The 22,022-nt window shown below is 43.7% G+C and overlaps 1 protein-coding gene across 3 annotated transcripts; it reads right to left on the bottom strand.

Moving 5' to 3' along the window:
* Nucleotides 1-415: 415 nt before the first annotated feature.
* LOC125545745 lies at nt 416-7,015 on the bottom strand. Of its 3 annotated transcripts, none has more exons than XM_048709777.1 (19): nt 6,790-7,015; nt 6,492-6,683; nt 6,228-6,356; nt 5,931-6,147; nt 5,782-5,855; nt 5,603-5,659; nt 5,448-5,516; nt 5,294-5,361; nt 5,028-5,108; nt 4,345-4,492; nt 4,034-4,249; nt 3,237-3,382; nt 2,941-3,142; nt 2,725-2,868; nt 2,318-2,421; nt 2,020-2,218; nt 1,878-1,942; nt 1,550-1,784; nt 416-676 (listed from the first exon to the last, which is right to left on the bottom strand). In XM_048709777.1, the coding sequence occupies exons 1-16, from the start codon at nt 6,847-6,849 to the stop codon at nt 2,143-2,145; spliced, it is 1,983 nt and encodes a 660-aa protein (XP_048565734.1). In that variant the 5' UTR covers nt 6,850-7,015; the 3' UTR covers nt 416-676; nt 1,550-1,784; nt 1,878-1,942; nt 2,020-2,142. The 3 variants fall into 3 exon arrangements, with proteins under 3 accessions (XP_048565734.1, XP_048565735.1, XP_048565736.1); XM_048709778.1 differs by having other exon boundaries at nt 3,237-3,379; XM_048709779.1 differs by lacking the exon at nt 5,603-5,659.
* Between the last annotated feature and the right edge of the window lie 15,007 nt (nt 7,016-22,022).

Here is a 22,022-nt window from a genome sequence, read left to right as displayed (position 1 = left end):
GAGAGATGTGGAAACCTGTTGTGATTTTGCAAAGACACAACACTTTCAGGGGGCAAAACACAAACGTTATAAGAGGGCATATGTAAATAGACTAGTGAAATGATCCTGTCCATTCCATGCAGATCTGACGCACCACATGGTCTTGGAGCATGGTATCATCGCATGGACTGTAGCACTGGATATTTTCCCTTCTTAACTTATCTGACAACAAACTTACAAGAATGTAGCTTCTTAATGTGTGCCATGAGCACCCATCGTCGGAGATCCACCCCTGCATAAGATACAACTGAAACCACAGGCTGATCGAGATCGACCCCAAACACCACAAATACAAGAATACAGAGTCGGCATGGTCAAGCAATGAAATTGCTATAACCACTGTGCATGGCTGGAGTTTACCAGAAAATTGACAAAAGAACTAAAATGGTGTGCGACATATATTCACTTGACAGAAATCTTTATGTAGTGGAGTGAACAAAATAAGAGAACTCATCCAGAAATGGTCTCACAAGAGTTTACCCCGCAAAAGAAAAAAAAAACATGAGTACCAAACCACGCAGTCATGGAAGTTCACTCTCAAGTGCCCATGACGTAGCTGGAGCACCACTGCCAGCACCACCAGGACCACCACCTAAACCACCAGGAGGAAGAGGAGCTTGGGCCTCGGGACTTGGCCCTGCAAAATGAAACTAGAGTATAAGCCACATGGCACAACAGCATTACGGCAGATGGTAGAAATCACACAAATAAGATGTCAAGCAAAAAGCTTGGCCCTGCAAAATGAAACTAGAGTATAAGCCACATGGCACAACAGCATTACGGCAGATGGTAGAAATCACACAAATAAGATGTCAAGCAAAAAGCTAGTGTGTGGCATTAATAGGGTGATAAAGATTGCATGTACTCGTAGTATAATATCTAAGGGGTCATCGAAGACAAGGAACAGTTAACAGTCCTAGCTTTGGCAGAAAACAATCTGTACTGCAGCCCTCAAATACAGCACTGATAAACTAAACTTTATAGACTAGGAATATACTAGTATCTCACAACGATGGTGTGTTTTTGTTGTAACCTATGCTTAGCATCGCAATAACTAAACCCTGTGAACCCCTGTTAGGAACACCACTAAGGGCCTCTTTGATTCAGAGGATTGTTAAAATGAAGGAATATGAAAAATGCAGGAATGAGGTGACATGTCCCATAGTATCCTACAGGATTTGAAATAATGTTTGATAGCACGGAAAAAACAAAGGAATTCTACAAAGAGGTTTGAGTGGATGGAAATTTTCCTCCAAAATGTAGTACAAATGGATCCTATGGAAAAATTCCTAAGGATGCCAATCCTACGAATCAAACGAGCATCACAGGAAAAATTCCTAAGGGTTTAAATCCTCCAAAAATCCTATGCAATTCCTTTGAATCAAAGGAGCCCTAAGATGAATAGTTTGACCTCTCTTCACTGCATACAACTACAGAAACAGTTAAGGTATAAACTTACCAAAAAGAATACATTAACAAAAATTGGTACAGCAGAATTATTGAGAATAACCTGAAGGTTTTTCCTTAAAAACATCCCAACGGAATCTCAAGTTATGCTTCACGGTATTGACTGTGCGGATGGTGCTTTTGAGTGGACGTTTATCTCTGTAATCAGAATCCTGAAGGAACGCATCTTCGTCTCCCAAAATTGCTCGAATCGTGTGCGAAACACATATAGGAAGATGAACCAGGTCATACCCTCCTTCAAGAGCTAATACCATTTTTCCTCCTGAGAAGGGCAATAACTGGACAAAAACAAAATTAGTTACAGAAAATTATAAAGGAAGATCTAAAACTCCAGAGCTGCATTTACAATAGAGGGTTAAAACTATTAGCACCTTACGGACAAGCGTGCCAAAACCCTTTGCAGAAACATTGCAACCTCCTATTTCTTCACCTTCCCCTACAAAAAGTAATACCTTACCGAATAAACATGTAGATAGCAAACACAAAACCACAAACTAGAATTAGATTTCTTACCAGCATCATAACCAGCAGAGACGAACACTATTTCTGGCTTAAACGCAGTGGCCACAGGGCTGAGAAGTTGATCGCATACGTAAAGCATGTCGACATCATTAAAACCTTTCTTGAGAGGAACATTTATGTTATAACCCAAGCCCACCCCTCACCAATATCGTTTGCGCTATTTTTTGATGCAGGATAGTAGAGATCACGCCTGCACACAATAATTAACAGTTACTCCCTCTGTAAAACAACACAAACAGCTACAATATGCAAAACAGAAGAATAACACTAGAAAACATTAATAGCATACGTATGTGTGGAAAAGAAAAGAACTTGTTCGCTTCCATAAAAGAGTTCCTGCGTGCCATTGCCATGATGCACATCGAAATCAACCGCCAAAACTCTTTCCATGTGCTGCAAATAATGTGCGGTGATAAATTAGAGAAACTATAGAAATCTACATAAGATATGTTAAGCTTAGTAGATAACTTGTTGAGTACTGTTCCTAAACTAGAACAGGACATTTCTATATATACTGATGGTGATTTTTGTAGTTTACTTGCCGGATTCCAGGGTATGTGCCATTGTAGATGCAGTAGAGGTAGGTACAGATAAAAAATAGTAGCATGTATCTTGAGCTTACGTTTAAAAAAAAGGCAGTGATATGAAAATGCAATAATAATTCTGAAAAATAAAGAGCACAATGTAATATCTCACATGGTGGTCAACAACATGTTGAATAGCTATACCAACGTTGTTCAAAAAGCAGAAACCTTCAGAAATCTTATAAGCATGATGCCCTGGAGGTCTGATTATTGCAAAAGCAGTCTCATAATACTCTTCAACCACAAGGTCGGAACCCTAAACAATAAAATCAATGTAAGTTGACAAGTAAATTTGACAAGATTGATGAAGGTGTAGTTTTATCATTACCCTTATCACGGCCCCAGCTGCACTGTAAATAGCTTCGGTAGTTCCTTCAGAAGAGAATACACTAACTCCAGCCACTTTAGAAAATTTTGCGTCCTGCTCCTCATCTGTCAATGGCAAATCATCAACATAATCCAACTGCTCAGGATCATGGATAGCCAGAATTATCTCACGATCAGCACTATCAAACGGTTCCCTCTCAGTTCTGCAAAAACACCAGATTATGGTTACAGTAATTGTTATTAGTACTTGAACAATTGTACTAGCATTAGACATATTCCTTACTAGGCACAACTCACCTGTCAAGAACACCATCTTGATTCAATGTATTCATTATTTCAGAAATCCTAGATGCCTTTTCATATTTATGATCAGTGTCCTTATCCTGATGGGACTTCATCCTATCATAATCATGTAAGATGCAGACTTTTGATTTTTGCGACTGCTGTGAAAAAAAAGCAAAAATGTGTCAAAGTTCTCAAAGGAGGATGGTGTATAATTGCTAAGAGATTTGTGAATGGGCACAATCAGCACCAGATTTTCTCAAATCAAGTAACTATACGACATGAATGTACACAATCAGCACTATATTTTCTCAAATCAAGTGACTATCCGACATGTGTGTAGAGGGGTGTGGTAAGAAACAATGATTCTTCAAAAAAAAAACTTGTTTTCCAATATTTCATAAGGTCAGCAGTACATTTTATCAAAATCATGTGAATACACACAAACCTAAATTGTCAGGATTTGCTGATCCACACCTACAAGGACTTCCATACTTGCAGTATGAGTGGTAGATCTGCATATACCATATAGTGAGGAAGTTCTGGGTTGCGGACCAAGAAATTATTATAGACAATCTGAATGATGCCTGTTTATACTGAACAATTACATCTGATATTTGTAGTCTTCTGCTTGACATACAGAACATTTTATTCGATAACTTCATTGTTCTGGTGAAAGCTAAACAGTGACTGTGTCACCTGCTATCAATGTCTAACTAGTTTTGTCCTTTACAACCTGTTTACATAGGGATGGCTCTGGATATATGTGTGTAAGGGGGTGTGATGCAGTAAACAATGATGCTTGATAATACCTTGTTTCCCGACATCGCATAAGAGAGGCTTGCAGATGTCTGATCAGATGTAACAGCAGCTAGCTCAGATGTTTCAGCAGCTTGCTGGTAGGATGTTTCAGCAGCTGGCTGGTCAGATGTTTCAGCAGCTGGCTGGTCAGATGTATCAACAGAAGAAACCTGCTGAATTTCACTTGCAATAGAAGATATGCCAGTTCCTTCAGGTATCTCTTCAAGCTACAGAAACGACAAAATAAAGATGTAATCAGTTTTGCATGTCTGCACATTAGTGCACACAAACATCCAAGATGATAAAGATGCTGATGGCTTACAAGTTTAAAGAGAGGCTTCTCAGTGCCCTTGAGCTTAATACTCTTCTTCCAATTCTTTTGGCGGCAACCAGTATGTTTCTCCCATACATTCGTAGACATCACGACTGGAGTTAGATTTTTCAAGCAAATTTTGCATCGACATTCGATCCTGCCAGCAAAAATGGTGCATTGGTCCTTATTGCTTCTGGTGTGTGGTTTGTAAGCATCGTAAGAATATCCGATCACAAAAGGTAACTGATCCTTAATGGGTGGTTGCTACAGTACCAACTAAGAACCGACCTAAAAGTAACTTGCTTATGAACCAAGTGAAGATTAAAGAACCAATTGCACATACAATTTTTTGGTTAATCAAAATACTCCCTCCGTCACGGTTTAGAAGGCGCGCTTGGAAATTCTCTGGGACCTAGGTAGTTATCTATTGGTTGTGAGATGGGCTCAAAAATAGCATTCACACTACGCATGCATATAGAAATAGTATATCGGAGTACTAATTAGCTACTATAAATAAATGCAATGCACCCTAAACCTTGTCTATTATGGAAACGCACGCAAATTTAACTGTGCCTTCTAAACTGTGACAGAGGGAGTAAAAAATATTAAATTCAGATAGAGTATTCATAATTAAGCAAATATAAAGAAACATGTAATCTGATGATTCGGTACACAATAAGCCAAATACTTACATTTTTTCTACTGGTTTATAGACTCCTTCCTTTCCAGCACACGACACAATTATGGGTTCAGGTGATTTTTGCTTCAAAGTGCTGGCAAATATATTATTAGGAATGTTAGAAGCTGGCATTTACTCCCTCCGTCCCAAAATAAGTGTCTCAACTTTGTACTAGCTCAAGTACAAATTTGTACTAAGCTCAAGACGCTTATTTTAGGACGGAGGGAGTATAATATAAGAATCAATGAACATTCAGATGGGAAGAAATCAGTAACTCACCTAAGTGTCAATACATCTTTGCATTCAGACGTACAGCCAGGGCAGAAATACTCTGACTTTTCTACCTTCTACAAAACAATCTACAGTTAGCGAACATGTCCAATTAGGAGCACTGCACACATATATATTATGATATTAAGAAGAGCAAAAGAACCTCCATGTCACGACTGCAATTAGGGTCACGCTCAACATGGAGCCACATTTGACAACGGTCACAACAGACCTAACAAGAAAAACATTATGGCAATGCCAACAATAAGCAACAGCATAATAAATCTATAACATCACTATAGCAGATTCTAGGCTTACCCAGTCTTTCTCTAGGGGATACCATTTCTTATTGCAAATTCCACAGTGATTCTGTGACTGCAATAGCAGCAGACACAATATACAATTTACCAATGTAAGGGACTATATTAAAACAAACAACTTAATAGAACATACAAAACAATTTATTAAGATAAACGTGCAATTACATAACCACTTACATCATTAGTACACATGATACTTGCAGTATGGTCTTGGAGCTTCTTGGGACTACTCACTTCTGGTACTTCTAGAGCTGTTGAACAAAAGCATCACGGATCAAACCATGAGAAGGAGTGGGGTTTTATATTAAACAGAAAAAGAATGTTACCATTTTCTTGCACAACCAAGGAATCCCTCAATATAAGACGTCCAGGAATATCAAGCACAAAAGTTTCCACAAAGCTCCTAGGCTTGTTATCAGCCGATTTGATTGTTCCATAAACGGTCAGCATTACAGAACTTTGCCCAGGAATCGATAATAAATCAAAATGTGATGCATGGAATTTCATTTTGGTTGATGCCCTATACAGATAACTCTTAATTTCCTGTTCAAAAATAATAACGATGTTACCACACAAAAAAATACCAGTCAGGATATTACACTACATTTTGTTAAGGCAGTAACCTTTGCAGTTTTCAGATTAAGTCGACGGCCATTGAAATTCCAGACAAACTCAGCATCGTCGGCATAGAAACGATACAATCCTAACAGATTAAAGTTTAGGGCACAGTAGAAGTTGTGAACAAACTTGGCCTGAAAGATAAACTTAAAAGTATCAGGAAAGAGGACACGAATTGCATAACCCTAATGAAAACTGTAACGAATCCAACATGTGACCATGGCGTTAAACCCTAATCCCTAATGTATTTGACGTTCAAGGGAGAGTACCACTTCAGTACGCCCCTCAGCAGGGGCGCCGTCGGATCGTAGATCAATAGGGTGCAAAGTGGTGGAAGCGGCGTCGACAGAGACGCCCATAACCATCCGCTTCCCGTCGGAGGCGGCGGCGACTCGGAGAGGACTCTGCTTCCCGTCGCCGGCGACTCGGAGAGCAGTCTTCTTCCCGTCGGCGGCGTTTCTCTGAAACGTTCACAAATGATGAGATCACGCTCTGCGTCTGCATACAACAAACGATAGGACTCGATCTGACTCGAAGGTCTGCAGATCAGCGACGAGAGATGCTTACCGAACTCCTCCGAGGACGAGAGGAGGAGGAGGCGCCGGTACCAGCTTTCTCCCCAGCCATTAGGACGGGAGGCGGTGGCAGATCGCGATTACCACGGGAGGCGGGGAGGCGGCGGCAGATCGCGATTACCACGGGGTGCGGGGAGGCGGGCGGCGGTTGCAGATAGCGATTAGGACGGGGGCTCGCGCAGCTCCAGCGATTGTTTCGCCAGGAGGAAAGCCAGAGCGACCCCACTACGACCCTACGACCCAGCCCAGCTTTACCAGGCCTTGCAGCCCACTACATGGAAAATGAAAAAATGACAGAAAAATTAATATAAACTACCACATCTCAAAAATATTTTCATGTATAACAGCTAGTAAACAAATAAGGAAAATGACATCATATATATAAATCATGCATGACAGGGGCGTGGCTAACGCGCACGCCTAGGAAGCGCGCTCGATTTTGGACCACATCGATCCACTACTAGAAAATACTTATAGGTGGATGCTTAACACTAGTGATGGGTAAGAGCCCCTTTCGCGATGGATCCAGGCTTTGAGACCTCTCCCAATGCATTGGTGCTAAAGTGGGGTGCTAAGTGCATTAAAATGCTTAGCAACTAATGTCTCCAATGCATCGGTGCTTAGCTTTTGTAGCTAAGCCTCCTCTATTTAATTGTTTAATAATAAAACTCCTTCATGTATTGGTTGGTAGTCTTTTTGTCTAGGTCCACGTGCTTAGCATTGGTTCTTAGGGCATCTCCAATGGTTGTAAGATAGTTGTTGGTAGACTTTGCCACATAGGATTTTTGATGATGTGTCATACAATAAATGAGGAAAGAGAGGAAGGTTGTATGTACATGAACCAACACACATTGCACAAGCTCCAATGTAGAATGAGAGAGCACCCCATTTATTATCTCACATCCTATTGGGCAAACTAGATACAACCAATTGGAGTTGTTGTATGTTAAGGTGTTGGTTGATGACATGACATATTTTACCAACAAGCTAACATACAAACTATTGAAGATGCCCTTATTAGGGTCACCATAATGTTCACTCTCCTCTTTAAATGCTTTGCCACATCATATTTTTACCTATATGGCACCCTTAGCACCTGTACACCGTCGAGCACTGGGAAATGCCTGAGCGCATGTTCTATTCTCTTTCGCGGTAGGTCGCACATGTCCTGCAATGTTGCAGAAGCTGAGGCACCCGCAAGGTGGCTGGCACAGCCGTGGCGGCAGCGGAGGAGGTGGGCCAGGCCCAGGTGGCTCCAGAATAGGTGGATGCTTTGGTGGGGAAGGCCCCCCTAGGTTTGGCACATCCATGAAGATTTTTTCTGAGAGAGATTAGATTAGGAAAAAATTGTCACACCCCGCACAGGAATTGGGGCGGATCGAACAGAGTAATCTCAGATCTCGTGCGAGAGAAAAGGGGAAAGTAGGAGCGAGAACTAGTGTTTGTATTGATATAAGATGTATGATTGTATCATAGAGATATTCTCAGCATAATTCGATAGCGATTACAGAAGGCAGCGGCTAGCTTTATAGCTACAGCTGGCAAATGGATGAGACCGAACAATAACGACAAATGAAACGGTACAGTAGATGGTAACGGTTGGTGGAGTAGGCGAGCCCTGTGAGCCGTACGATGCGCCGAACCGTTTTGCACCAGAGCCGTCCGATAACTGAAGATAATAAGCTGCTCCTTGACACTTGGGCCTGACAATACCCCCGGGCGAAAACGAACTTGTCCTCAAGGAGTTGTTCGGTTGAACCACCTGTCGATGGTGCTCTTGAAGAATGTAGGGAACGTTTTCTTCATGAATGACGCTTCTTCCCACGAAGCTTCATCAGGAGGAAGGTTTGCCCATTGTACAAGCCACTGAACCACAGGCAGGTTGTTGCGGGTATATCTGGCCATGGGCCGGGCCGGGCCGGGCTTGGGCCGGGCCTAAAAGAGCCCATGGTAGAAAACTGAGGCCCAGGCCCTCCCAAGCCCTACCATCGGGCCTACTTTTCAAGCCCAAGCCCGGCCCATCTCGTAAAAAGCCTTGAAAAGCCCTTAGGGCTTAGGGCCGTGGGCCGGGCCTCTTCCTTAAAATGCTAATATGCCAAGCCCAAGCCCGTCCAGGCCCTGCTGATGGGCTCAAAACTCAGGCCCAAGCCCGGCCCACGGACAAGCCCATTGGGCCTAGGCCCTGGATTTTAGGGCCGAGCCTGGGTGGGCCGACAAGGCCGGGCCTGAGATGGCCAGGACTAGTTGCGGGGTACCTGATGGGTTTCCAGAACGAGAACTGGTTCAGTCTGAATCATCCCATCTGATCGAACCAGGGGAAGGTCTGCACACGGAACAGCTTTAGGGCCGACATGTTTCTTCAACTGGCTAACATGGAAGACTGGGTGTATGTTGGTAGCGTCAGGCAAGAGCAGTTTGTACACGACACGACCCACTTTCTTGATGATCCGGAAAAGTCCATAGTACTTGCTCTGAAGTTTAATATGTGTACGCAGACCAAAAGCATTGAGGCGGTACGGTTGCATTTTCAAGTACACCATGTCCCCAACTTCCAGAATTCTCTCTGTATGTTTGCGATCAGCGTATTTCTTCATTCGCGCCTGAGCTGCTGCCAAGTTGGATTTTAAGTGCAGTAGCAAAGCATCTATGTCCTGAAAGAACTGTTGTGCATCGCCGTGCAGCTAGTCAGGGAGAATGTTTTCTCCAATATTAGGGGGAGGGAATCCATAGGCTGCTTCAAACGGTGTCTTCTTGAGGGAGGAGTGGTAGGAAGTGTTGTACCAGTACTCTGCCATGGAGAGTTGATTTGCCCATTTTTTTGGTTGTGTGGATGTCAAGCAATGCAAGTAGTTCTCGATGCACTGGTTAACTCGTTCTGTCTGACCATCAGATTCCGGATGGTAAGCAGTGTTGTAGCGGAGGTCACAGCCCATGCCCTTGAATATATCTTGCCACAATCTGCTCGTGAAGATAGCGTCTTTGTCAGACACAATTGCCAAGGGAGGGCCATGTAGCTTGATGACATTATCGATGAACGCTTGAGCTACAGTTTGTACTGTATAAGGGTGGGATAAAGGAATGAAGTGGGCAAACTTAGATAACCTGTCGACCACCACAAATATGACATCTTTCCCATTTGATTTTGGTAGCCCTTCGATGAAGTCCATGCTCAAGTGTGTCCAAACCATATCAGGTAATTGTAATGGATCCAAGTAACCAGGGTATGGGCAGTTCTCACCTTTATTCTTCTGACAGACAAGACACTCAGAAACAAAACGATCCACTTCCTGTTTCAGACCAAGCCAGTAGAAGATCTGTTTGATCCGTTGGTATGTGGCATTCATGCCCGAGTGACCTCCCAAAGCAGATGCATGTAATGCAGTTAGGAGCTTCTTTCTCAAGTCCACATCCTTTCCCACATATATTCTACCCTTGTGCCTGATGATGCCCGAGTGTAAGGTGTTTTGGTCCACGGCACGGTTAGGAGATAGGAGCAATTTTTCCAGCAGGGATTTGCAAGCAGCATCATTGCAGTAAGAGCTTTCCACTACAGAGATCCACTGTGGAGTTGCCAGGGAAATTGCCATTACAGAGTGTTTTCTGGAAAGTGCATCAGCAGCAATATTTTCTTTCCCTTTCTTGTACTGCAATGTGAAATTCAGTTCCAACAACTTCAACATCAACTTGTGTTGGATACTTGTAGAGATCTTTTGGTCAGTCATAAATTGCAGACTCTGGTGGTCTGTTCTAATTATTAGGTCATTGCCCAAAAAATAGTGTCTCCACCTCTTCAAGGCTGCAATGATAGCAAGGGCTTCTTTCTCATAAGTTGAAAGAGCAGCATTTCTTGGGCATAAACTTGAGCTGTAATAAGCTAAGGGTCTTCCACTTTGCATCATGACTGCTCCAATACCTGCTCCTGATGCATCTGTTTCCAGAACAAATGGCTCAGAAAAGTTGGGCAAGGCCAGTACAGGAGCTGTAATCATGGCTTGTTTAAGAGCTTGGAAAGCTTGTGTTTGAGCTGTGGTCCATTGAAAGTTGTCTGTCTTGAGAATATCATGCAATGGCCTGGCTATAATTCTAAAGTTCTTCACAAACCTTTTGTAGTAACCACATAATCCTAGAAAACCTCTTAGTTGAGTGGGAGTAGTGGGTACTGGCCATTCAGCTACAGTAGATACTTTGCCAGGGTCTGTGGAAACTCCTTCACCATTAATTACATGCCCAAGATATTCCACCTGCTGGACAGCAAAGACACATTTGGAAAGTTTTGCAAAGAGCTGGTGTTCTTGGAGCAACTGAAGGACAATCTGCAAGTGAGCTATGTGTTCAGACAAGGATTTACTGAAGATGAGGATATCATCAAAGAAGACAAGCACAAACTTCCTGAGATAAGGTCCAAAGATGCTATTCATAAGTGCTTGGAATGTGCCAGGTGCATTTGCTAGACCAAAGGGCATAACAAGGAACTCATAATGTCCAAAATAGGTCCTGAAAGCAGTTTTTGGTATGTCATTTTTATCCATTCTCACTTGATGATAACCAGATCTGAGGTCTAATTTGGTGAAGTAAGTTGCTCCATGAAGCTCATCTAGTAAATCCTCAATTACTGGGATTGGAAACTTGTTTTTGATGGTAGTTGAGTTAAGTTTTCTGTAGTCAATACATAATCTCCACGTTCCATCCTTTTTCATGACCAATATTGCTGGGGAGGAATAGGGGCTCTCACTAGCTCTAATGATCTTGTATCTGAGCATGGCATCAACCTGCCTTTCCAGTTCATTCCTCTGCATGTGTGAGACTCTGTATGGTCTAGAATTGGGTGGGACAGATTGTTCTTTGAGAGGTATTTTATGGTCATGGGCTCTCTTTGGGGGCAATCCTTTTGGCTCCTGAAAAACTATAGGAAATTGTTGCAGTACCTCCTCAACAGGTTGTGGTATTTCCTGTTTAGGTGGTATTTTCATAGTTGTGTCCCTGATGAGATTCAGAACAAATCCAGGAGCTCCAGCAGTCATGAGTTTATTAACTTCCACGGCATCAATGAGAGTGGCATCAGATAACATGTCACAAGCTTTAATTGTGACGGGTGTCTATTTGTCCTTCATGATAGTGATTTGCCTGGGATTATAGTGAAATGCTACAGGGCTGTGGGTTTCCATCCAATCGCTACCAAGTACTATATCGTGTCCAGGCAGTTCCAGTACTCTAAACTGCTGTTGGAATTGTGTATGGCCAGCTGTGAATGTGGTTGTTGGTACATAAGATCCTGACCACAAAGTGCCTCCTCCTGCTACTGTTACTGCCCTTGTTGCATCCTTGAGGATGGTGCAGGAAGTTTGCAGTGCAAACTGAAGACTGATGAACGTGGAATTACTGCCAGAGTCCACTAGAGCAATTCCCTGTTTGCCTCCAATACTGACCAATATGGAGATTGTGTTACTGTTGTCAGAACGCATGGCTTGAGCAGAGATGGTCATGCATTGTTCTTCAGTTTGTGGTTGTTCAGAATTTTCCTGTTCATCCAGTTCCTGTTGTTCTTGTGTTTGTTCATTAGGGTCCTCACCTGTTACCACATTCAGAACTGGTGCTAATTTGCACTTGTGACCATGGAACCAGGTATCTCTGCAACGCCAGCACTTGCCAGGCTCCCAAGCTCTTTGATTTACAGTAGTTGGTTTAGGATCAGTAGGTTTTTCAGGTTTGTGATAACTAGCAGAGTTTTTAGCAGTGCTATAACCCTCGTGTAAGATTTCTTTTCAGAAGCTCCCTTTTCCAGGTCAACAGCTAACCAATAGGCCTCAGTGAGTGAAGTTGGTTTAAGTGGGCGCAGCTGATACTTGAGATGGGCTCGGAGGCCATTGACATAACAGCGGACAAACCAATTTTTGTCCATAATAGGATTTTCCGCTTGCACTTCTGCCATCAACTCCTCGAACTGATCAGTGTAATCAGAAACTGACAGTGTATTTTGTTTCAAGGTGTTGAATTTCTCTGTCAGTTCGTAAGAATTGGCCGAAGAGAATCTGTGGAGCACTTCTTCACAGAACTGGCTCCAATTCAATTGTTTCTTGAGAATACCCGAACGACGCAACCAAACGTCAGCCTTTCCCACTACATATAACTGTGCTAAACTGACTTTATATTCAGCCGGTGCACCTGCCATTTGGAAATACTTATCGCACTGACGGATCCATCCTGCTGGGTTGTCGCCATCAAAACAAGGGAAATCCATTCTGGGGCCCTTGGTGATGCTTTTAAGGAATTGTGTTCGCATTTCCTGTTCATATTGTTTCGGAAATTCTTCCCAGCCCTGACGAACAGCTGGAGGTTGAAAACTGTGGAACCCTGGGGTACGTGCTGTCTTGTATGCAGTTGTTGGTGTAGCGTTGCCCGAGTGAATATCCACCGCATTGCTAGCTCCAAAACCTGGAGGAACAGAAGGTCTGGGAACCTGGATTGGGGCTAAGTGAGGAGGGACTTGTGAGGCCAACTGTCTGGTTTTCTCTTGTTCCATAGCTAGTCGCTTCCGCAGTTCGTCAGTGAGTGTTCTGTCTGCTTCCCGCGCTGCTTCTTTGCTCTCTGGTGGAACAGTTGCTTGCTCAGGAATTACTGACCCTTGTGGTGCAGAAGTGGATGCCTCAGGTGTACTAAGGGTCTTCAGCACATCAGCCATGGCCGCGAGTTGTAAATTGAGAGACGATACTGCTTTCTGAACTACGCTCACAACTGAAACCATCGTGTCCTGCTTGGTGTTCATGGAGTGCACCTCCTTGCACAAATCCTCCATCTTGCCTCGCAGCTCTGCCGTTTCTTCACGCTGTTGCGCAAAATCGTCCTTCATGGCCAGCAGATCAGACACCTCCGCTTCATCCAAACTTGGCTTGGATCTCCCCATCATGGTGGAGTGGTCAAAGAGGAATTTTACCACCGGATCTGGCCGGGAACCCGAACTGAGCACTCAACCCTGCCGCCGCCATCGAGATTCGCCACCGGAACAGCACCACTCGCCGCTAGACCTAGGATTTTACTGCGAGAGCGATGTGCTCCCCCAACCAGTCGCGCTCTGTTGGAAATATGCCCTAGAGGCAATAATAAATTGATTATTATTATTTTTCCTTGTTCATGATAATCGTTTATTATCCATGCTATAATTGTATTGATAGGAAACTCAGATACATGTGTGGATACATAGACAACACCATGTCCCTAGTAAGCCTCTAGTTGACTAGCTCGTTGATCAATAGATGGTTACGGTTTCCTGACCATGGACATTGGATGTCATTGATAACGGGATCACATCATTAGGAGAATGATGTGATGGACAAGACCCAATCCTAAGCATAGCACAAGATCGTGTAGTTCGTATGCTAAAGCTTTTCTAATGTCAAGTATCATTTCCTTAGACCATGAGATTGTGCAACTCCTGGATACCGTAGGAGTGCTTTGGGTGTACCAAACATCACAACGTAACTGGGTGACTATAAAGGTGCACTACAGGTATCTCCGAAAGTGTCTGTTGGGTTGGCACGAATCGAGACTGGGATTTTTCACTCCGTGTAAACGGAGAGGTATCTGTGGGCCCACTCGGTAGGACATCATCATAATGTGCACAATGTGATCAAGGAGTTGATCACGGGATGATGTGTTACGGAACGAGTAAAGAGACTTGCCGGTAACGAGATTGAACAAGGTATCGGGATACCGACGATCGAATCTCGGGCAAGTATCGTACCGCTAGACAAAGGGAATTGCATACGGGATTGATTAAGTCCTTGACATCGTGGTTCATCCGATGAGATCATCGTGGAACATGTGGGAGCCAACATGGGTATCCAGATCCCGCTATTGGTTATTGACCGGAGAACGTCTCGGTCATGTCTGCGTGTCTCCCGAACCCGTAGGGTCTACACACTTAAGGTTCGATGACGCTAGGGTTATAAAGGAAGTTTGTATGTGGTTACCGAATGTTGTTCGGAGTCCCGGATGAGATCTCGGACGTCACGAGGAGTTCCGGAATGGTCCGGAGGTAAAGATTTATATATGGGAAGTCCTATTTCGGCCATCGGGACAAGTTTCGGGGTCATCGGTATTGTACCGGGACCACCCGAAGGGTCCCGGGGGCCCACCGGGTGGGGCCACCTATCCCGGAGGGTCCCATGGGCTGAATTGGGAATGGATCCAGCCCAAAGTGGGCTGGGGCACCACTTTCCCCTAAGGCCCATGCGCCTAGGGTGGGGGGGAACCCTAAGGAAGAGTCCCAAGGGGGTAAGGCACCTCCTAGGTGCCTTGGGGGGGAGGGAAACCTCCCTTGGCCGCCACCCCCTAGGAGATTGGATCTCCTAGGGCCGGTGCCCCCCCTTGGCCCTCCTATATATAGTGGGGAAGGAGGGCTCTTTCATCCATGCCTTTTGTTGCCTCCTTCTCCCTCTCCAACCTCTCTATCTCCTCATATCCCATGGTGCTTGGCGAAGCCTTGCAGGATAGCCACGCTCCTCCATCACCACCACGCCGTTGTGCTGCTGCTGGATGGAGACTTCATCAACCTCTCCCTCTCTCCTTGCTAGATCAAGGCATGGGAGACGTCACCGGGCTATACGTGTGTTGAACGCGGAGGTGCCGTCCGTTCGGCACTAGGATCTCCGGTGATTTGGATCACGACGAGTACGACTCCATCAACCCCGTTCTCTTGAACGCTTCCGCTTAGCGATCTACAAGGGTATGTAGATGCACTCTCCTTCCCTTCGTTGCTAGATTACTCCATAGATTGATCTTGGTGATGCGTAGAATTTTTTTGAATTTCTGCTACGTTCCCCAACAGTGGCATCATGAGCTAGGTCTATATGTAGTTTCTATGCACGAGTAGAACACAAAGTAGTTGTGGGCGTTGATTTTGTTCAATATGCTTGCCGTTACTAGTCTTATCTTGATTCGGCGGCATCGTGGGATGAAGCGGCCCGGACCGACCTTACACGTACTCTTACGTGAGACTGGTTCCACCGACTGACATGCACTAGTTGCATAAGGTGGCTAGCGGGTGTCTGTCTCTCCCACTTTAGTCGGATCAGATTCGATGAAAAGGGTCCTTATGAAGGGTAAATAGCAATTGGCATATCACGTTGTGGTCTTTGCGTAGGTAAGAAACGTTCTTGCTAGAAACCCATAGCAGCCACGTAAAACATGCAAACAACAATTAGAGGACATCTAACTTGTTTTTGCAGGGTATGCTATGTGATGTGATATGGCCAAAAGGATGTGATGAATGATATATGTGATGTATGAGATTGATCATGTTCTTGCAATAGGAATCACGACTTGCATGTCGATGACGTGACAAGATGATCATGGAGCCCCAAGATGGAGATCAAAGGAGCTATATGATATTGGCCATATCATGTCACTATTATTTGATTGCATGTGATGTTTATCATGTTTATACATCTTATTTGCTTAGAACGACGGTAGTAAATAAGATGATCCCTCATTACAATTTCAAGAATGTGTTCTCCCCTAACTGTGCACCGTTGCTAAAGTTCGTCGTTTTGAAGCACCACGTGATGATCGGGTGTGATAGATCCTTACGTTCACATACAACGGGTGTAAGACAGTTTTACACATGCAAAACACTTAGGGTTAACTTGACGAGCCTAGCATGTGCATAGACATGGCCTCGGAACACAGAAGACCGAAAGGTCGAGCATGAGTCGTATGGTAGATACGATCAACATGAAGATGTTCACCGATGTTGACTAGTCCGTCTCACGTGATGATCGGACACGGCCTAGTTGACTCGGATCATGTAATCACTTAGATGACTAGAGGGATGTCTATCTGAGTGGGAGTTCATAAGATGAACTTAATTATCCTGAACATAGTCGAAAGGTCTTCGCAAATTATGTCGTAGCTCACGCTTCTGTTCTACTGTTTAGATATGTTCCTAGAGAAAAATTAGTTGAAAGTTGATAGTAGCAATTATGCGGACTAGGTCCATAAACTGAGGATTGTCCTCATTGCTTCTTAGAAGGCTTATGTCCTTAATGCACCGCTCAGTGTGCTGAACCTCGAACGTTGTCTGTGGATGTTGCGAACATCTGACATACACATTTTGATAACTACGTGATAGTTCAGTTAAACGGTTTAGAGTTGAGGCACCAAAGACGTTTTTGAAATGTCGCGAAACATATGAGATGTTTCGAGGGCTGAAATTGGGATTTCAGGCTCGTGCCCACGTCAAGAGGTACAAGACCTCCGACGATTTTCTTAGCCTGCAAACTAAGGGAGAAAAGCTCAATTGTTGAGCTTGTGCTCAGATTGTCTGAGTACATCAATCATTTGAATCGAGTGGGAGTTGATCTTCCAGATGAAATAGTGATGGTTCTTCGAAGTCATTACCACCAAGCTGCTAGAGCTTCGTGATGAACTATGATATATCAGGGACATATATGATGATCCTTGAGATATTCGCGATGTTTGACACCGCGAAAGTAGAAATCAAGAAGGAGCATCAATTGTTGATGGTTCGTGAAACCACTAGTTTCAAGAAGGGCAAGGGAACGAAGGGATACTTCATGAAACGGCAATTCAGCTACTGCTCTGGTGAAGAAACCCAAGGTTGAACCCAAACCCGAGACTAAGTGCTTCTGTAATAAGGGGAACAACCACTGGAGCAGAATTACCCTAGATACTTGGTAGATTAGAAGGCTGGCAAGGTCGATAGAAGTATATTGGATATACATTGTGTTGATGTGTACTTTACTAGTACTCCTAGTAGCACCAGGGTATTAGATACCGGTTCAGTTGCTAAGTGTTAGTAACTCGAAATAAAAGCTACGGAATAAACGGAGACTAGCTAAAGGTGAGCTGACGATATGTGTTGGAAGTGTTTCCAGTGTTGATATGATCAAGCATCGCACGTTCCCTCTACCATCAAGATTGGTGTTAAACCTAAATAATTGTTATTTGGTGTTTGCGTTGAGCATAGACATGATTGGATTATGTCTATCGCAATACGGTTATTCATTTAAGGAGAATAATGGTTACTCTGTTTATTTGAATAATACCTTCAATGGTCTTACACCTAAAATGAATGGTTTATTGAATCTCGATCGTAGTGATACACATGTTCATGCCAAAAGATAGTAATGATAGTACCACCTACTTGTGGCACTGCAATTTAAGTCATATCGTTTAAAACGCATGAAGAAGCTCCATGTTGATGGATCTTTGGACTCACTCATTTTTGAAAAGTTTGAGACATGCGAACCATGTCTATTGGTGTATATGCATGAAGAAACTCCATGCAAATGGACCGTTTGAACTCACTTGATTTTGAATCACTTGAGACATGCAAATCATACCACATGGGCAAGATGACTGAAAGCCTCGGTTTCAGTAAAATGGAACTAGAAAGAAACTTGTTGGAAGTAATACATTTTGATGTGTGCAGTCCAATGAGTGCTGAGGCATGTAGTGGATATCGTTATGTTCTTACTTCACAGATGATATGAGTAGATGTTGAGTACATTTACTTGATGAATCACGGGTCTGAATTATTGAAAGGTTCAAGTAATTTCAGGGTGAAGTTGAAAGATCGTCGTGACAAGAGGATAAAATATCTATGATATGATCATAGAGATGAATATCTGAATTACGAGTTTGGCACAGAATTAAGACATTGTGGAAATTGTTTCACAACTGATACAGCCTGGAACACCATAGTGTGATGGTGTGTCCGAACATCATAACTGCACCCTATTGGATATGATGCATACCATGATGTCTCTTATCGAATTACCACGATAGTTTATGGGTTAGGCATTAGAGACAACCGCATTCACTTTAAATAGGGCACCACGTAATTCCGATGAGATGACACCGTATGAACTATGGTTTAGAGAAACCTAAGCTGTCATTTCTTAAAAGTTTGGGGCTGCGACGCTTATGTGAAAAAGTTTCAGGCTGATAAGCTCGAACCCAAAGCGGATAAATGCATCTTCATAGGACACCCAAAACAGTTGGGTATACCTCCTGTCTCAGATTCGAAAGCAATAAGGGATTGTTTCTAGAATCGGGTCCTTTCTCGAGGAAAAGTTTCTCTCGAAAGAATTGAGTGGGAGGATGGTGGAGACTTGATGAGGTTATTGAACCGTCTCTTCAACTAGTGTGTGGCAGGGCACAGGAAGTTGTTCCTGTGGCACCTACACCAATTGAAGTGGAAGATTATGATAGTGATCATGAAACTTCAGATCAAGTCACTACCAAACCTCGTGGGATGACAAGGATGCGTACTACTTCAGAGTGGTACGTAATCCTGTCTTGGAAGTCATGTTGCTAGACAACAATGAACCTACGAGCTATGGAGAAGCGATGGTGGGCTCGGATTCCGATAAATGGCTCGAGGCCATAAAATCCGAGAGAGGATCCATATATGAAAACAAAGTGTAGACTTTGGCAGAACTACTTGATGGTCGTGAGGCTGTTGAGTACAGATGGATTTAAAAGGAAGACGGACAATGATGGTAAATGTCACCATTAAGAAAGCTCGACTTGTCGTTAAGAAGTTTCCCGACAAGTTCAAGGAGTTGACTATGGTGAGACTTTCTCACGCGTAGCGATGCTAAGAGTCTGTTGGAATTATATTAGCGATTACTGCATTATTTATGAAATCTTGCAGATAGGATGTCAAAACATTGTTTCCTCGATGATTTTCTTGAGGAAAGGTTGTATGTGATACAACCGGAAGGTTTTGTCAATCCTGAAAGATGCTGATAAGTATGCAAAGCTCTAGCAATCCTTCTGAGGACTGGAGTAAGCATCTCGGAGTTGGAATGTATGCTTTGATGAGATGATCAAAGATTTTGGGTGTATACAAAGTTTATGGGAAACTTGTATTTCCAAAGAAGTGAGTGGGAGCACTATAGAATTTCTGATGAGTATATGTTGTTAACATATTATGGATCAGAAATGATGTAGAATTTCTGTAAAGCATATAGGGTTATTTGGAAAGTGTTTTTCAATGGAAAGCCTGGATTAAGCTACTTGAACATTGAGCATCAAGATCTATAAGGATAGATCAAAACGCTTAATAGTACTTTCAAATGAGCACATACCTTGACATGATCTTGAAGGTGTTCAAGATGGATCAGTCAAAGAAGGAGTTCTTGCCTGAGTTGTAAGGTATGAAGTTAAGACTTAAAGCTCGACCACGGCAAAATAGAAAGAAAGGACGAAGGTCGTCCCCTATGCTTAAGACATAGGCTCTACAGTATGCTATGCTGTGTACCGCACCTGAAATGTGCCTTGCCATGAGTCAGTCAAGGGGTACAAGAGTGATCTAAGAATGGATCACAAGACAGCGGTCAAAGTTATCCTTAGTAACTAGTGGACTAAGGAATTTTTCTCGATTATGGAGGTGGTAAAAGATTTCGTCGTAAAGGGTTACGTCGATGCAAGCTTAACACCTATCCGGATAGCTCTGAGTAGAGATACCGGATACGTATAATGGAGCAACAATTTAGAATAGCTCCAAGTAGAACAGTTATTTGGAATAGCTCCAAATAGAACGTGGTAGCTACATCTAGGAGATGACACAGAGATTTGTAAAGCACACACGGATCTGAAAGGTTCAGACCCGTTGACTAAAACCTCTCTCACAAGCAACATGATCAAACCTAGAACTCATTGAGTGTTAATCACATAGTGATGTGAACTAGACTACTGACTCTAGTAAACTCTTGGGTGTTAGTCACATGGCGATGTGACCTGTGAGTGTTAATCACATGGCGATGTGAACTGGATTATTGACTCTAGTGCAAGTGGGAGACTGACTGTTGGAAATATGCCCTAGAGGCAATAATAAATTATTATTATTATATTTCCTTGTTCATGATAATCGTTTATTATCCATGCTATTGTATTGATAGGAAACTCAGATACATGTGTGGATACATAGACAACACCATGTCCCTAGTAAGCCTCTAGTTGACTAGCTCGTTGATCAATAGATGGTTACGGTTTCCTGACCATGGACATTGGATGTCGTTGATAACGGGATCACATCATTAGGAGAATGATGTGATGGACAAGACCCAATCCTAAGCCTATGCACAAATCGTGTGTGTAGTTCGTATGCTAAAGCTTTTCTAATGTCAAGTATCATTTCCTTAGACCATGAGATTGTGCAACTCCTGGATACCGTAGGAGTGCTTTGGGTGTACCAAACATCACAACGTAACTGGGTGACTATAAAGGTGCACTACAGGTATCTCCGAAAGTGTCTGTTGGGTTGGCACGAATCGAGACTGGGATTTTTCACTCCGTGTAAACGGAGAGGTATCTGTGGGCCCACTCGGTAGGACATCATCATAATGTGCACAATGTGATCAAGGAGTTGATCACGGGATGATGTGTTACGGAACGAGTAAAGAGACTTGCCGGTAACGAGATTGAACAAGGTATCGGGATACCGACGATCGAATCTCGGGCAAGTATCGTACCGCTAGACAAAGGGAATTGCATACGGGATTGATTAAGTCCTTGACATCGTGGTTCATCCGATGAGATCATCGTGGAACATGTGGGAGCCAACATGGGTATCCAGATCCCGCTGTTGGTTATTGACCAGAGAACGTCTCGGTCATGTCTGCGTGTCTCCCGAACCCGTAGGGTCTACACACTTAAGGTTCGATGACGCTAGGGTTATAAAGGAAGTTTGTATGTGGTTACCAAATGTTGTTAGGAGTCCCGGATGAGATCTCGGACGTCACGAGGAGTTCCGGAATGGTCCGGAGGTAAAGATTTATATATGGGAAGTCCTATTTCGGCCATCGGGACAAGTTTCGGGGTCATCGGTATTGTACCGGGACCACCGGAAGGGTCCCGGAGGGTCCCATGGGCTGAATTGGGAAGGGATCCATCCCAAAGTTGGCTGGGGCGCCACTTTCCCCTAAGGCCCATGCGCCTAGGGTGGGGGGAACCCTAAGGAAGAGTCCCAAGGGGGTAAGGCACCTCCTAGGTGCCTTGGGGGGGAGGGAAACCTCCCTTGGCTGCCACCCCATAGGAGATTGGATCTCCTAGGGCCGGCGCCCCCCTTGGCCCTCCTATATATAGTGGGGAAGGGGGGCTCTTTCATCCATGCCTTTTGTTGCCTCCTTCTCCCTCTCCAACCTCTCTATCTCCTCATATCCCATGGTGCTTGGCGAAGCCCTTCAGGATAGCCACGCT

The sequence above is a fragment of the Triticum urartu genome, chromosome 3 (genome assembly GCF_003073215.2).
Source record: "Triticum urartu cultivar G1812 chromosome 3, Tu2.1, whole genome shotgun sequence".
NCBI classification, from domain to species: Eukaryota; Viridiplantae; Streptophyta; class Magnoliopsida; order Poales; family Poaceae; genus Triticum; species Triticum urartu.
The sequence above is the reverse complement of the archived record's forward strand: the minus strand, read 5'-3'. Positions and strand labels throughout refer to the sequence as shown.

Bases quoted from the DNA above. Each gene is read 5' to 3' on its own strand.
- LOC125545745 (XM_048709777.1), bottom strand. From the start codon at position 6,849: ATGGCTGGGGAGAAAGCTGGTACCGGCGCCTCCTCCTCCTCTCGTCCT. The intron at 5,109-5,293 runs GTGAGTTACTGA...TATATTTGCCAG, and splicing joins AAAGATGTATTGACACTTAG to CACTTTGAAGCAAAAATCAC. The intron at 2,219-2,317 runs GTATGCTATTAA...TATTGTGTGCAG, and splicing joins CTTTTCTTTTCCACACATAC to GCGTGATCTCTACTATCCTG.